This window comes from Primulina tabacum, chromosome 5 (assembly GCF_025594145.1).
Source record: "Primulina tabacum isolate GXHZ01 chromosome 5, ASM2559414v2, whole genome shotgun sequence".
NCBI classification, from domain to species: Eukaryota; Viridiplantae; Streptophyta; class Magnoliopsida; order Lamiales; family Gesneriaceae; genus Primulina; species Primulina tabacum.
The window spans coordinates 8,908,862-8,927,334 of record NC_134554.1 but is presented as its reverse complement, the minus strand read 5'-3'; the positions used below and the strand labels follow the sequence as shown (position 1 = coordinate 8,927,334).

Here is an 18,473-nt window from a genome sequence, read left to right as displayed (position 1 = left end):
CCCTCAGTTTTAGTACCTTATTAAAGAATTTGAGTCTCGTAAAATTTATTGACCTAGATAAATTTATATGGACTAAAAGGTCCAAATCTAATGTCAATGTCATTCTAGCAGCCCATTTTTAAGCCCAAATTAAATTTACTGACCTATTACAAAGTCCATAAAAGAAAGGTGAAATATTGTTTCCTATCAAAAATGATAAATGTTTGATTCTACATATCATTAATACGTTCTAGTTGTTCATTCAATAGAGAAAATTCGTTTCACAAACTAATTAATTATTCAGTTCTATTTTAGAAAAGATTTGATGACACATAAAGTAAGATTTGGGAAGTTTAAAATTTGAAAATATATAATTCATTTCTTTTTCCGTTCGTTTCAACCAGTCAAGAGAATCATAATTAATATTTTGGTCGCGACGAAGTGATCATGGATACTATTTTTTTTCGGATTCCGATAATATGAATCGTCGCATGGTAGGAATTACTTCCAAAGAATGGATATGAAAAAAACAAACATAACAATGTCATAGATAAAGTTGGATTCAAAAATGGAAAAAAAGTGCTAATTTATTAAGGTTTCTAAATCTCAACAACCAACATAGTCCCTTAAATATTTGAGGGGTCGGCAATTCCCTCAAATGGATTTATAACAAAATGTTTAATCCACACGCCTTTCCGCCTCAGCTCATTATAGAGATTCCTCAATTCACTCGACATTCTCATCTTATTCATTAAGTGCATCATCTCCAGATATCTCTAAAGCCAACAACTTAAGGGATTTTATCTACAATAACATATCGATCGAGTGTGTGTGTGTGTATATATATATATATATACTAGCTAGCTCCCGTGTGCCTGTGTTGTGCGCATGCAGTCCAGTCGACTTTTTTACAAGTACTGTTGTTAAAAAATTTAATTTTTAAAATATTTTTGTAACATAATTTTTGATTTTTTATGCAAAAAAAATTGATTTTATTTATAAAAGTGGTACGTGATTAACCAAAATTGGAGCGTAAATGACATTGACTTCTTAAAAAAATTAATTTAAAATTTTCAATTGTGGTAGAAATGAGTGCTTCCACTCACAATTATCATACATGAATGTGGTTAAACAATTAAAAAATTTAGTACACTGCAACAAAGATTGCTTTTAATTATTAAATTACTACATCTTAAACCTAATTAATCGAATGGATTATAAATTAATTGTTTAAATAAACATGATCATTGTGAGCTATAAATATACTAAAAGGTAATTTGAGATCTTTTCATTGAATTCCGGACTCTTCATTAACCTTTTTTCAGGTTTCAGCAGATCGACAAAATGCCTACTCTCGCTCATCACACGTTTGGTAAATATATGCTAAAAAAAACTTGATAATTCCAAATTTTCCATTTTATGGTATCTATAATTCATTTCAAAAAAATAATAATAATAATTACAAATAGATTATATTCCCACACAGATAAAGATAATCACTAAACTATATATACAGATGTTGTATTTATTAGATGACAATTAATTTAAGGAATTTTGATAATCTAACTTATTTATTCTCTTTTTTTGTATTCAAATTGCAATTCTAGTTCAAGGTTTCTTAGTCATTTTTCATCTGAGTATTAAAAAAATACTACCAGTGAAAATAAATATCAACTAAATGCATTAAAATTTATTTTGGGAATATATTTTGGACTTAAAAAATGATCAAGTTAAATTACCAAAATTATAGTTTCGCTTAATTTAATTTTACCAAATTATTGCACACCTCTATCAAACTTTGGATTGATGTAAAAAATATAGTAAAATTTGGATCGAAAATACACATTTTATAATATAATGTTAGATGTCTAACATATGATGAATTAAGTTTTTTTAGAGTTATATATATGGACTTGGACGATTTTCTCCCCTAAAACTAGCTTTTGAGGTGGAGTTAGATTCAAGTCTTAATTGCAAAAAAAAAAAAAAAAACAATGAAAATAATATGCATGACCATAATTACAATTTTTTCTCCATGTAGACATCTCCGATTAGATAATTTTTGTTTGGGAAAATCCATAAACTACAGAATCCATCATGCTAAATCATAAAAAATTTGACTGATAACTCAAGCGGAAGCATACCTGAACCAATAATTCTGAATTCTTTATGACGTGCCTTGATCTGTCAGATCTACGCGCTCTTTCCTTGTGATAAACTTTTAGTTTTCTCCTCTAAGCTATTTTCTTAATGAGGAAGAGAACGTGATAGTCCGTGATCTGGGGACCACGACCCATATATAGATAATCTTTATAATTATTTTCTGATATTTCTGTTTTAGTCCATCATAAAAACATAAATCACACTTATGTTTCTACACATTAAATATCAACAACCTATTAGATACATAAAAGCCCAATAAACTGAAACCTTACTTGATCACTTTATTTTGAGTTTAACTTAATAGACAACTCACAACGCATAATTATTCACATATAAGCCCATATAAATACAATTGATCCAATAACTTCAACCAGATATCTGGTTCGCAAATTACGGTAAAATAGAGATGTGAAAGTCTAGTTATATGTAATTCATTTATAAAATTCAAGGGGTAATAATTTTAAACTTTCAAAAAACAATGATAATTTGATTTTTTTTTTCATTTTTCGAAGAAATACAAGTTAAATCTTTGATCACCAAACTAGATTTTCCATTATTCGTCGTGGGAATAAAATGAAATTATTACATTGTTCAGAATTTTATAATATAATCGCGTACAAATAATTACTAATAATGGTTCTTATAAATTGCAATGTATTTATTGTTAAAGTCCTTGAAACATGCATGCATGAGTCTTGGGAATCAGCAATTTATTTTATCAAACGGAAAGCGAAATGAAAAATATATATTAATATAGAATATTTCCTAAAGGTATTTAATGATGCCATGAAGGATCTTTCTCCTTTTATTTAGCTTACTATTAGTAAATGAGGGAGACGATGGTTTCTTCACTAACTTTTCCTATTTTGGGTTTTTATCACTAACTTTTCATGTATTTTGCTTTAATGTCCTACCTTTGATTTTTTTTTTTTAGCTTTCAGTTTATTTCATTAGATTGCTTACTTGGGATACTTGAAAATGCTGATATCACATCAGAAAATATTGATATGTATAAAAAATATTGACGTGATATCGAAAATTGTTAACTTGTCTATATCAGCAATTGAACCAAATAGCCGAAAAATAAAGTTGTTTTTATCAAAACCAAACTTTAAAAGTTTAATAGATCAAACCCAAAATTGGACAAGTTCATAAACCCCAAAAAAATTAATTTCCTAATACATATGTTGAAGGGGGGAAAAAGCGAGACTTCACACTTCTGTTTTACAATTATTTGTTCACATATTTTGTTTGTATGATCATTGTTCCCGTTTCTAAATTTATAAAAGATCGCCTTTTAAATTATATTCTCGCTTTGGAAAAAAAAAATCTATTATTGCAAAACTCAGAGACACCCCTTCGAGCTTCATGAACATATAGGTAATAATAATTTAATTCACTTTTTTCGTGCTTAGCAAAATAAAAAAATTAATTGCAAGTAAGAAAAAATTATAATTTTGATCAAGTACGTTTTGTGTATCGTATTCGAATCCCGAGTAATTAAAACGAACAATTTCTTGCTGACTCGATAAAATTTAATTTTGAGCTCTACTAAAGCATATGAGTTATATATATAATTCGATTTGATTCATTTTATTTATACCCTACATGCTTAGAATTTTCCAATGTTTATATTACCGTACATGCCAAGTGCAAAATTATATGATCGATTTCTCAAACTTTTGATTGTACTGGAGCAACATATATTACTAATTTCCCCAAAGGTGGAGACAACCAAACAAATCACAAAAAAAAAAAAAAAAAAAAGATACAAAAAAGAGAAATTTATCAATATATTATAACAATAATTATTATAATTCTAAATATAACAAATTTGGCGTTACCCTCCCAAATTATTATAACGTTGGAACCTCCCACAAACATCTGTCTTGCACTTCAATTCATGAATGTCTGGGAACCTGAAGACAATTCCAAGAATATTATCAGGAATAAAAACAATGTGTGTTTCTCATTCCTCGATTTTGAATAAACGGAGAGTGAAAACTCAAGTCGCAGTCTTATGAACTCAATAATAAAGATTACAAAGAATGGTGGTTATATAACTAGCTAGTTAGAGTAAACTACAAAAAGAATAAAATGAATAATCTATCTTTGAAGGATGATACTAATATATTCTAACAAAATTTTCATTTCGAGTATGATTTATTCACACCACCATGTTTCATACTCAGTGAAAAAGTATAAAAACAAAGAATTCGTTAGACGATGTATGTTAGAGTTCGTAAGAAAACCGATCGACGTTCTACAAAAACATAGTTGTCAAGTTTATTACACTTATATGCAAACGGTAAACTCTAACATACTGACACATTTTCGTGAACAATATCTATATAAAAAAATTAGTAAAAATTAAATACCATAAATATGAAAATTTACAACAAATAATATGGCTTAAAGGAATAATCTAATTAGTTACCAAAATACCTTATAAAAATTCATCTTAAGTCTCTTTACTTAAAAGTAAAATGTAGTGTTTATACTTTAATTTGCTTGTAATTGTATTTCCTGGAAAAGATAACTAATTCAATGCAACTCTTTGCAGAGGTGGTGATTTTGTTTTGCTAAATTCAATCAAAAGAGCTGTACTTTGTCGTAAATTAGAACATTTTTTAAATTCGACGTGGTCAATTTTTTTTAAAATTTTTATTTATGTGTTTACTTATTAAAATTTACGTTTTATGACATCAACAAAAATTAAATTGCTGCAATCACAAAAAACTTGAATATCTACAATTATAATTTCGCAGAACTAGCAAATGTGGATTATCATATGCTAAATTTTATTTATAGGTTTCTTGATTGTATTTCGGGAAAATTTTTCATGTAAATCAATTAGAAACCATAAAAGAAATGTCACAGCACTGTTTAAAAATTTTAACCACCTGCAGTAAATTTCTGGCAAGTTGAGCGATCTTACCGATTAATCGGTAGATATACAGATATAGATATACAAGAGGTTCGATTGACATGGCTTAAAAAGAAAAGAAAATCGAAACTCTTATATATCACTTGAATTATCATATGCTAAAGTTCAATTTTTTTTAACACCGTATATTCAGTGGCACGAGCATTTGATTGAAGTTCCTAACATATTTTAGAACTCTCAAAAAGTTGAAAAAATACATATTATTGTTTACCATAAAAGTAAAACTTAATTTAATCATTATGAAGTCGACGATGGAATTCAGTGCATATTCACATGAGAACAATTAAAATCTGGGCTGACGTTTTCTGGGACTCAAATTTCCATGCAAAATATATTAAATAAATTAATGAATGATCAATAATATAAAAAAAAATAACTTACCAGAAAATAGCTTTCACCATGCTGCAAGCTCTGCACAAGAAATCCATATTCATTGACTTGAACTGGCACTCCTGTAGAATGAAACAACACAAAATCTCCACCAAACATGGCCTTAATATCCAGAGAACCCCTCACCATCTCTGTTGCTACTCCATTTATGAACACTGTAATCACTCCTGAATTATATGCAGTATCTATAGTGAAGAAGATGATGATCAGCTAATTAATTATATCATTTAATTATTATGTAAAAGCAAAGAAAAACCCACAATTTTGAACATTTTGCTAAAATATTTTGAGAAAAGATTTTAAAAGATGAAAAAGTTTATTTGAGATCATTTTTTCAACTATCAGTGTCAAAACCATGTATTGTCCAATTTTAAAATTAGTATAATGATTAAAATTTTATGTAATGTTTAGAATTGGTGAGAAGTTTAATTCAACTCAATGATTAAGCTGGGTGGTAAAAAATGGTGGAAATATTTTTCCCAAAATCATTGAAAATGATAATTTGTTTTATTTTGGGAATAAAAAAGTAGATCTAAGGGATGAAAATTAGACATCGTAATGGATTCTTGCCCGGTTTACTGTACCATTCATTTATATTTTGTTTCCTACTTTTTCGAAATTTACCCGTACAAGAATATTGTGATACCCTTATCCCACATCTTAAAATGAAAGATTTAAAATGAGTTTATAATGGTTTACAATGGACTTCTATAGCAACTTAGATTAATCATTTTCGTAAAGCGATGACGAATACGAGCTAAGTTGCTATAGGGGCCTATTGTGCAGTCACGCAGCCGCGGGCCCAGGCTCGGGGCGTGACAGAATGGTATCAGAGCCGGTCACCGGCATGGAACACCGGGAGATAAGTGCTATGCGGGGCAAAGTGCTACGTTCTGAAGAAGGGGTGCTTGTGATACCCTTGTCTCACATCTTAAAAATGAAAGATTTAAAATGAGTTTATAATAGTTTACAATGGACTTCTATAGCAACTTAGATTAATCATTTTCGTAAAGTGAGGACGAATACGAAGTAGTTGCTATAGGAGCCCATTATGCAGTCACGCAGCCGCAGGCCCAGGCTCGGGGCGTGACAAATATTGCTAGTAAATATAATTTGAACCTGAAAACGTTCAAAAATAATAATAATAATAGTTTGAACCCGAGACTCAAAATTAACCATTTGCCTCGACCACAAGCATTGGATTTAGTGGCAAAATATTTTGAGCAAAATTAGCAAGGTTACAATTTCATAATATTTGGAGAATGAATTAATTTAGTTTTTAGAAAAATAAAACATTTAACCGACCACGTCGTTGATATTGCAGAATTTAGGGTTTGAAATCTTGAAAGTGAGAGAAAAAAATGATCACTCACCAGGCTGGTAATGCAAACTGGAAGCATCAGAGTGACAAAACATGGGGTTATGCTCCAGATCTTGCTGGCCCGAATGGCCCGAAAACGAGTAGAAATCATGAGAATTATGAGGAATACAAGTGTTTTCGCCAATCCCAGAAGACGAAGAAGAGCCCGAGCCCACCAAACAGGAGCTCGTGTTCGAATAGAAAGACAAGGAACCAGGCACGAAACCAGCAGTGACAGCGTTAATTTGATCGAACTGAATTGTATCGCCTGGCGGGGCCTGCGGCAGCTCCATGGCCGTGAGACTCGCCTGGAGTTGTCTCTGCCGACGCCTCGAGCGGGAGCGGCGGTTCTGGAACCAGTAGAAGACATTGGCATCGCCCACCGACCCGAACTTCTCGAGCATCTTCCTGATTCTCACCGTCTCGTCTTTGGGGGGATTCACCATCCCGCTGTTGAAGATTGATTCCAGGATCAAGATTTGTTCGGGTTTCGGGGTCCACCTCGACCGCACCGGCTCATTTCTCTGGTCGGCCTCGCCGCCGTAGCTCGTCCTCGAGCGGCCAGCGTCTTGCCCTTGATCACCCATTAAAATTATTATGAATGCACAAAGTGAAAGAAAGGGAAGAAAGAAATATATCAACTTGAACACTATAAGTCTAGTCCACATCAAGGGTGCCTAGGGTATTTAAAGGCCATACGGAGGAATGTTATACACTGAAATTACTATTTTGGCCTCTATTTGTCATATATATACACACACACATGTATGTATATCTGTTGTATTTGGACATTCGGGTACGTGTCCTATTAAAAGTTGGATCCCCTTACTTAAGCTTGTCAAAAAGATGCTGTGAAAATTTATTAATTTAATATTTAGAAGCTTTAGTTTATTAATATTAAATGAGTGGTAAATGAGAAGACAAAAAAAGTAAAATAAGATTAAAAAAAGGCTTTACAAAGACTAACTTATTAAAGATGTGTGAATTAGATTACTTGAATTTGTGTTGTTGAATGTCTGAATTTGTGCAGCTTTAGAATATAAACTAATGCCAATATGAAGTTAAAATAGACCAAACTAAGTACAATTGGATATTGTTTCCTAGGAAGTTCATGTTTCCATGTGATTGCCTTATTATGTCTGAAATCTTTATAAATTAATTAGGTGTTTATATAAGTAATTAATTGAATTTGCAGAAAGTAATTGAGAAAATTATGTATATTCTTTATTTTATTATGTGTGTGCGAGGAGGAGCCGCAAACATTGAACTCTTGCTGTACTGTACGTACATTAATTCCATTCAAAAATAAGGTCCGAAAGACATAATTTATAGATAATATCGTTTCTCAGGGTTCAGTTCCATTTTCTCATCTGGGAAAGGTATGAATTCAATATTTATATACATATAAATATTTTATTCATGAGAGAATTTGAAAATTCTTGTGAATTTATTACCTAAAAATTTGTTTTGAAATATAGTAAATATTTAAAAAATTAAAGGCATCAGCTTCTCTGTGAAAAATAATCGATTGCTGAATATTATTGATTCAAATCTCGTACCAAAGGTATTAAAAAGGATTTATCCAATATCATCAGTCTAACTCTTTGTAATTTTTTTAACAAACGAAAAATGTCTCCTGTTATCAAATGATTGAATAATTGATAGCTATTTTCTTGCGATAACTTAATTGATATTTGTAAAAATATATCTGTCTTCATAAATGCAATGCATCCAATTTAAGGGAAAAATTGGTCAATTTAAGTCTGCTATTTTTTTCTTTTTTAGTTATTTTTGTAATTTTTAATTATTTTTCAGCCAGAGTGATGGTGTAATGCCAAATTAAACATATCATCGATAATTTGTATCGTGTCAGCGGTAATTGATATGACCTCAGTGCATATCTGCAATGATTGATGCTACCTCGATGCCACATGATCAACATTACTATGCATCAAAAGAACTATAATTACAAACAAGTAAAGATAACAAACTAAGATTGAAATTTGATTTAAAAAAATGATCAAAATTGAAATTAAGAAAATATGCAGTACAAAATTGTAACTTTCCTTTTCAATTTAAGAAAAAGAAGTGTATTCCTGGATATCAAATAATTAAACATCCCCAATTTTCCGGAGTGGACACAAATTTAAATTTTCCATCTAGTGAAAACCCTTAATTTGCAACATTTAAAAAAATAATCATTTAGCTGTGTTTATATGGATTTATTTGAATTCAAAAAATAATTTGACAGATGAATTTCAAATGCAGAATTTTAAGTTAATGTCTCACATCAATTAATAAAATACTTAATAACAAGAATTCAGAAATTGTAAATTAATTCAAGAAATTAAAAATTCCAAACAAGTGTGATGGATTTAAAATTTAATTTTAAATATTCAGATTTCTAGTCCTTCAATCCAAATATACGCTAATTCTGCCAAGCTACCTAGCTTATCTTTCCCTAGGGTGTCTCATGCTAACCATACTCGGTTTTTAAATCAGTGTTCTAAAAGAAGCCGCCTTTGACCGTCTAGGTGCCGCCTAGGCGGTGAGCGAAAGCCGCCCCGATTTTTAGAATCCGTTTAGGTGACTTCCTAATGTAATATATATAAATATTTTTAAATTGTTTTTAAAAAAAGATTGTTTCGCATATTTTTTAATTAATTCATATTTTACAAAGAGAAAAATTATGCCATTGATTTTGAGTTTGAATCCGATATATATAATTTTTTTGAGAAATACGGAGATTATAAACAAAAAAATTATTTAGGTAAAAAAAAAACCACCTAGGCGGTAGGCGGTGGGTGACCGTCCGCCTAGCGATTTTTAGAACACTGTTTTAAATAAAATGAAGGTTAGAACATTAAGTTGAAGATGTCTTCAGAAGTTTAGTAGTCGTACATTAGAGAGGAATTTACACAGAATGTGAGAAATTAAGCAGTTGTGAATTGTGATCCCATGTCCTAGATACATTATCTGCCTAAGGAAACATCACTACCTTCGCGAGGCAAATACAGAAGAATAGATAATATTTGGTATTGCATTAGTGGTGTGTTGAGAAAATGTTTCTGGAAAATTTATTTTGAGATATTTTATCGAAAATATTAGGCGTTATAACACGATTTTTTCATATGTGAATGCGACTTTCCCTATTCAGCATTTGCGTGATTATGGTTTTAAAAAATTAAGTTTGACCTAGGTTATTTCTCAAATTTCCCTTTCTTCTTACGAGTTCTATCACTGGCTGGCTAGTAATTAATCCATTGGAAATAGGCTAATTATTTATCATATTATTGTTTATCCAAGTTATAAAAGTAAATTAATTACTATTTTTTTAAAAAAAAAATCTAGACAAGGCATAATATGATTACTAATTATCACTTCGGTTCACCAAAAAAATCTAATTTTATTTATTAAATTTCCATAATTTTGTTTTGCCCGTATTGGAATGTGTATGGGAAGAGTTATCATTCGCTTCGCACTTCTTATTTGTAAAAAATTTATACAACTGAAATGAGCAAAGATAAATATACAATTTTCCATCTGATTTTTCTAGTCCAACCATTCTAAGATGTAATCAAATTTAATAATTTTTTTCAATATCTGAACCTCCCACACATAATTATAAATCGACTTTTTTTATCACTTCCCAAAGATATTATAACAAAATACTTCTGACATTGTTTGATACTTTTAAAAACATAACCAAATATATAACCAAGAATTCAGTAGTATCACACCAGCAAATTGGAATTCAATCAAACTTTATTTTATATATATCTTCACATGTATAAAATGTTTCTTAAAAAATAATCTTTTAAATGATAACCGACCAATTTAATAGAAGCAAAACCAATGTTAAAATAGAGAATATGGATGGACCTCGAGTGTGAATAAGAGGTAAAGTGATAAAATTATTCTAGGGTTTCGGCTTGCATGAAAATCTGAGAACACGGATTATTTTAAAACATAGGAACAATCCAAGAATACTGTCCGAAAACCCTAGTTCTTCTGACGTAACTCACAGTTTCACACTCTTTTTATCGTTAATTTTTGTTTAAAAAAACATTAAACGAGTGGATGGTATAGGGAGGCTAAGGTTGGCTTAAACATCGAACAATTTCCAGCAAATTAAATTAATAAAATATGAACATACTGCAAGAAAGACGACAAGGTTTTCTGTCCTTATTTGCTTCCATGATTATTAATATGTATATAATCCAAGACAACAAAGGACCCTGCAATACGCCAGAAAGGGTAGGCCAGGCGCGGAGAAGCAGTCGTCCCCTCGTAAATAAATAAATTTTGTATTAGGCGTATTTTGGAAAAATTACAGAATTTGTCTTAAAATTCAGTTTTTTCCGTCTATTGTCTCATACGTAGTCAAATTTTGATTTTAGTGTAATAAATTAGTTTTTTTTTTCTTCCCATTTTTAGTCCTTTCAAGGTGTAAGACATTGCTAGTGTGTATATATAAAATCCAAGACAAGAAGGACCCGAATAAGATCGAAAGGCAGGGCGCATCGCCTCGTGTTTTAAATATTAGTTTTTTTGCCTTTCGTCCGATACGCCGTCAACATTTGATATTAGTCAAATAAATTAGTTCTTTTTTTTTTTTCACTTTCGTTCCTTTCAATGGTATGCTTAATGGAGTGTAAGACGTTGCTGATGTGTCCAATGTTACGTCGACACTTCAAGAAAAAAAACACTAAAAGCGAAAACAAAAGTATAAAAAAGTCAAATATATTAGAGTGAGATTAAAATTTGAAATTTTATAGGACAAAAAATATCAATGTTATTATTTTCTCGTTGTATTATTATTAAAAATTAGATAATATATACCAAAAAGGCACTAGAGCAAAACCTCATATAGAGAATTGGAAGGTTGCATGTGGAGGCTGTCCTCACTGCATTTAAAGGAGCTACATCTATTAATATTTAATGAAAACGTACACATATATGTTGGTCGTATGTCGAACAATAAAAGTTTAGAAATGGGTCGATACAAAATAATTTAATTAAATATATACGTAATTGTCTGTCGATTTTATAATTCAATACGCGTGATCGACGACTTAATTAATTGCATTTAATTTTTTGTATCAACTTTATTGTTGATTGGATATATGGGAATTAACATATCGATAATTCTACATTTTCTCTTGAAAAATATCTCTTCGATGACTTTATCTGTCCACATAATTATTGGAGCGTCACCAAATTTGTAATAGCTTTTCGTTGAACTTTGAAAATTTGTGGAAAAGTCTATTGTATTCCACTTGAATAAAAGAAATTTCGTGTAGATCCATATAATTTACAATATAATATATATTTGTTCACGAGTTTGTGATTCAAGCCACACATAACTTTTACTCCTTTAATTTATGACCAATATATCACATTAGGATCAAATCTCTAATTCTAATTTTGGTCCTATATGTTTGCTTGTTTTTTTTAATATGATTTTGGTATTTAAATTATTAAATTTCAGTCTTAATATCGTATATTTCGATTTTTGATAATTTAGTATTTAATCAAAAGAGTTGTTGTGGCATTGCATGTTACCATTTGTGCGAGATTTTTTTGGAAAATACCATTGGTTTTTTTTTTTTTAGAGAAATAACATTCCCAAGTGTATCCATTATCATGAGTATAGTCAAATAAACTTTAAATAAATATTTTTCTAGAAAAAAAAAAAGTGGCAAATGTTATTTGGCTAACGACCTCTATGTCGACATCACTTTGGTGTCATGTTAGAGCTAAGTCAAAAAAAATGATTAAAATTGCGAAAAATACAAAGATAACATATTGATATAGAAATTTACCAATATAGATTACCAAAATTGTAAAAAACAAACACACGTGACAAAAAAATATAAATTACAATATATATATTACACACACACACACACACACACACAAACTTACTATATTAATTGTTAGCCTAATGAAGACAATTTTGGTAGGTTTGGCGTGGCTGAGTTCAGAAATTGCACTAAAGCTCTCATTAATTTTTACAATTATGGTATTTCTCATAGTTTAATATAATTACATTTAATTTTAAATTTAAAAAATAATCAATCTCAAAAGAAAATTTTGAAAAAATCAACTACACAAACACTCAACACGTACACAAAGATGCTAGTATATCGAAAAAATGAGTCTAGACTAATCACTTTTGGTATGACCTATTACACCTAATTTTCATCCCCCAATTTTGCCACCATCTCATATTTGATATTTATATTTCATTCCATATTTATTTACAATCTCAGAATTTTCATTAAATTTTTTTCTATTTTTTTTCTCATCGTAGCTCCATCATTCTAGACACAACATATGTAATTAAATCAAGTACTTAAAAATATTTTAAAAAACCAATATTAAATCAATTACTTTTTTCAAAAAATATATTATACTATAAACGCAATGCAACGTGTGTGCACTTATACTAGTATGAATAAAATCAGAATGACAATGTACTTTTGTAAATCCTTTTGTGCCAGTACTGTTATGAGAGGAAGTGTAGACCGCGCGGAAAAGGGACTATTGGCTAGCTCAGATAACCAAACTTCCGGGTAAAATGGCATCTGTCGAGCCCTCGGAACAGGGGGCTTTACCTCCTACAACTTGGGGGTTTTACCGCACCAACTTTAATTTATCGGCATACACATGAATTTTCTATACAAATTTATGCGACATGAATCGGGCAATAGTTTGAGATTTCATACATGAATGCAATGTGTCTTTTAATTTTATTCAATAATTTCAAACAAAACATCAACACATGCATTGCTTGATCTAATTATTAAAATCTTGGGACTGATTTATTAATTTCCAGAGTGGCTTTTGTTTTGTTCTGTGCTTATCAAGAAATTTTGGCGGGATGAAACGACGGTTTAGCAGTATTTGTTGGCTACATTTCATAATTGTATCAGTTTAATGTTACAAAAGTCTTGGAGGATTAATGAGTCTAATTATTATATAATTAAAACGATCTTTTCCAATAATTGAAATTTTTTATTTTTATAAATATCTGCTAGAGATGAGCTTTGCCATATAATTAAATTGGTATTTGCATGCAGTTGGTGGATATGAGAAGGAATTCATTAAAATATTCACAAAATTAATAAACTCCATTTAATGAATAAAATCGTTAATCTAATTTTATACGTAAAATTTAATTAAATATGCTTTTGTTCACTTCTAATCTTAGAGCATAATCATTAATATTTTTCCCACTTTCTGAAAATACTAATTTATTATTTATTATAGTATGTTGTATTTTAGAATTTTAAAATGTTTTGAAAACTAATAAAATGCTAAATCAATCCAATATAAATCTGCTAATTTAACACACAAAAAATCTTATTAAATATAATCTCAAAAAACTAACTATTTTTTTAAAAAAAAAAAAACTATGTTATTGACGTTTGATTATGTTTGATTGGACAGAAATCATGTGGAGTACAAATGCATGCACGCATAAATTTAACGTCCCTTCGCGACCAACTCGCATTTGCAAGAAGGCTTGTACAAATTTAATCATGTCGATTGTAAGACAATATGACCATGTCCCTTCGGGTATGTTTTATTTTATAATGTTTAACTGCGAGCTAAAATATATTATATTTTAAAATAAAATAAATGAATATAATAAGTAAAAACCATATTTTTAATCTTATATATTTATTACTTAGTAATTTTTGATAGTTTATGTTATTCAATTGTAATCTTATTATAAGTCTTGTATTTGTTTTATTTTGACATTTAATGTAAAGTAATCTTTCCTCCATTTATATCCTATCTCCAAGAACGTTCTTCGAAAAGACGAAATTAACAAGTATTATTTTCCATTATATTGGGCATCCATTGTATCATATGATCCATACATATAAAGCCAACATTATCCAAATATAAATCAGATTGATTTTAAATTTTAAAAATATAAAATTCAAAACTTATAATTTGAGACAAACAAAACCTAATCCGCATACAAATTTATATAATTATAATTAAGTCATCACCTAGCCAGCCAACAGGAATTCACACAATTAGTCCCATGAACAAGGCTCGACTACTTTTGGCCTACCACCCGGCAGACGTTTCTCGACATGTCTTAGGAATTCAAAGCCACATGTTCGTACGTAGCATCCAAACTAATTAATTAAAATCTTATAATTATATATATATATATATAGTAGCATCCAAACTAATTAATTAAAATCTTATAATATATATATATATATATATATATATATATATATAATTGTTCAGTTTCACGCCTACATTCTTTAAGAAAGATAAAATATTTGAGTTACCAAGTCAATTCTAGCTAATTTTGTCTTTGAAATTTCTTGCATGATTGATTATATATATTATAATTAAGAATGATGTAATATCTTAACACTTGTAATATTTTTTAACATGTTACATTAGGGGAAAAAAAGATCCCTCGAGGAGTCAACATTTTTCCTTTTAAACAACATATAATTAAAATTAAAAATAATTTTTAAAGATGGGAAGAAACACATTTCCTTTCAGGATATTTCTTAAAAGAACCTTTTTGAAAAACAAACAGCCGCAAGTATCTACTTTATCGCTCCATATTTATATAATTTATTGTTGGCATATTTTTTTAAGTTTGACAATTGAGAAAGTGAATTAAGTCAAATGCAAACAAACAAACCTTATCCTATTTTACCCAAGTTTGAAAATATTAATTTTAAGAGTTAATTAATTATTCAAACTGGTCTCAAAATTTGGCTCTAATCAGGTTGAAATAAATCAATTGCTTATACTTCATACAAGCCCTTATAACAAAGTAATAGGGATATGTAATCGTGGTGTATGCTCTGACTTATTTTAGATTTTGGTCGTGTAATTAATTAAAATTGTCTTAGTTTCTTGTATAAAATAGATTTTTTTTAGCTTATACAAGAATTAGATTTAATATGGAATAAATTCTGAATCATGAGTGTGATTATAAGACATAATTTGATGAGATTTTATAGGATTATGATTTTATAAAATTTAGGGTTTTGAAATTTTGGGTGTAGAATTTCCAACCTAGCGACGTGATTCGACTGTTTTGTGGTGATGGGATGTGATGGGTTTTGGCTTTATAAATAATTGTCACTCAAAGACGGTACAAATTAACGCTTCTTGTTATATATCAATTTTTTTTTTTTTATTTTTGAAAAAGCTTGTCAATTTTCGTTTATTTTTCTTGAACACATTTGACATAGATATATCTATATAGAACCTACACAAATACTGTAAGATTTCTTTTGCATTGAAGGATTTTGATTTGGCGACTGTATTTGAGGGTGATTTAAAATGATTTGATGTTGAAATGAATTTAAAGTCCACCACAACGACTCGAAAGATAATTATTTAAATTTGAAATCCAATGTCAAATAAATTTATTATTATAGATTTGAAATTTCCGACTTCAAATCTATACATTCAAAACTTTGCAACCCAACATGTGATGACCGGTCTGGAACTTGGGCTGAAAAGCTCGTGGCCGGTGCCATACATGTGATACAATTAGAGGTTTTTTTAAAAAAAAATCTATGATGGTAGTGAAGGAATTGGGCCGATAGGATTAACGAATCTTTTTATTTTAATTTTTTTGCATATATATTTATTTACAATAATTTTTGGTTTTCGATATTATGATAGTAGGGGGCTATTTTGATTTCAAAATAGGGTTTATTGATGATTTTCAATAAGATAAGTTTAAAATTTATTTTTGAAAAATTGTAAGTTTAGTTTTGTATATTTAGTTTTTTTACGATTACGATCTTTTATGTTATGTAATTTCACATCCAATCATATATCTTTTAATTTTTTTTTGTAATTTTAGTCTTTTTGGCGAGAGTGCTACACGTCATAACTATGTCAACTGCACATCAACATCGCATTTATGCCACATCAGCACCAGTTTAAAAAAAACTACAATAGAAAAGAACACAAAATAAATTAAAACTGAAATTTGTGAAAATAGAAAACAATAATCCGAAATAAACATGCAATACCCAAAGTGTACTTTTGTCCTTTATTTTGATGAATTCCGTAATTTTGGTTATAATGACAAGAGTACGTATCATTCGTAACAATATCACATCTATATTTGTGACATAAGTTCATCTTATCCATATATGCAGTGAAAAGTAATTTTCACTCAAATCGTTATATTTTACACAATATAATTTTGATATTGCAAGTTATACTTTTAACTTCAATCAACATATATTACATAATATATTTTCATAACATAAATAACAACATGTAATACTTTGAAGTGAAAAATAACTGATCAGATCGGAGATCCGTATGACAAAATTGAAACATGAAATAGTTTCACATAAATTTTTGTGTAGTTTATAATATTTTTAAATAAATGCACATAATTTTATTCTAAATTTATGTATAAATAACACAATAATCTCTCCAAAATTATGTATCAAATTGTTAATATATAACGTGGGGGGTTGAATTGTGTGCTGCCACTAGGTCCCGTGAACAGAACATCCCACTCATTATGTCCTCCACAATTACATAAATAAATCGAAAATCATGTATTATGTTCTTCAAAAGATCAACCAAAATGTCTGGTCTGGTCGGCGTCGCATCTATTATAATCAAATAAATAATAACTGATTTTTCTAAGTTTTAGCATTTATAATAATTTAATTGTTGGGAGGTTTGGTAGGTTTCCATTTTTGTCATCTTCTAGGTTTGAAGACCTGTTGACGTGCTATAAATAGAAACCATCACTTCAGCCAATTGAAAATGGAGTGCTAATTCCAATTAAATTTATTTTTTTTTCAATTTTTATTTAAAATAGAGTGTTATATTTCGTATGACCAAGCTCGTGTCGTTTTATCAAAAATATTAATTGTTGATCATAGTGCAACTCTAATATTTTAAATTTTATAACAATCAAATACCTAAAAGAACAATTATTGTAGCTCGAAATATATATTTCGGACTTAATTTATTTTTTAATGAGAATTAGACGTGAAAAAAAATGAAGAATACTTTCGGACACTTTTTAAAGCATCTCAACTACATTAAAGGATGGTTATATTTTCCACTACGAACAATGATTTTTGGTGTTCTTGTTTAAAATTATTGGAAAAGGTCTAATAGAGAGATCGAATTGGTCTTAGTCCCGAACAAAAGTAATACAAATATTATGGAAGTAGGTAATTTTTTAAAAAAAAATTGGCATTTGTGGCAATCTCGCCATTTTGCGTCAGCTTTTAGACTTTATTAACCATGCATCATCGGGGATAAAAGCATTCAAAACTCACAAGTTAATGGAACTTTTGGCATATGGCAAAGAAGAATGTAGGAGTCAAAAATATAATTATCCCTATTTTAAAATGATATTTTCGTTAGAGGTTATTATTCTTATTTTTGGTAATTTTGTTGTCATGTTTCAAATTTAATCTACAATCTATGTTCTTTCCAATTTTGATCCTTTTTGTGACACGACGCTGATGTAGTGTTAGCGAAACACTTGTCTAACGTTCACTTATCAAAAAGATTTAAAAATTTGGTAAGTTGCTGCTCTATGTATCTAGCTGCACATTTAGATCACTACCAATCGTTGTATTAAAC

General features: G+C 29.3%; 1 protein-coding gene across 1 annotated transcript; it reads right to left on the bottom strand.

Annotated features, from left to right (window-relative positions):
* Nucleotides 1–3,942: 3,942 nt before the first annotated feature.
* LOC142544092 (WUSCHEL-related homeobox 11-like) lies at nucleotides 3,943–7,426 on the bottom strand. Its single transcript, XM_075651177.1, has 3 exons — nucleotides 6,853–7,426; nucleotides 5,471–5,664; nucleotides 3,943–4,061 (listed from the first exon to the last, which is right to left on the bottom strand). Exons 1-3 carry the CDS (start codon nucleotides 7,424–7,426, stop codon nucleotides 4,044–4,046), a joined length of 786 nt encoding a protein of 261 aa, XP_075507292.1. The 3' UTR covers nucleotides 3,943–4,043.
* Nucleotides 7,427–18,473: the final 11,047 nt, after the last annotated feature.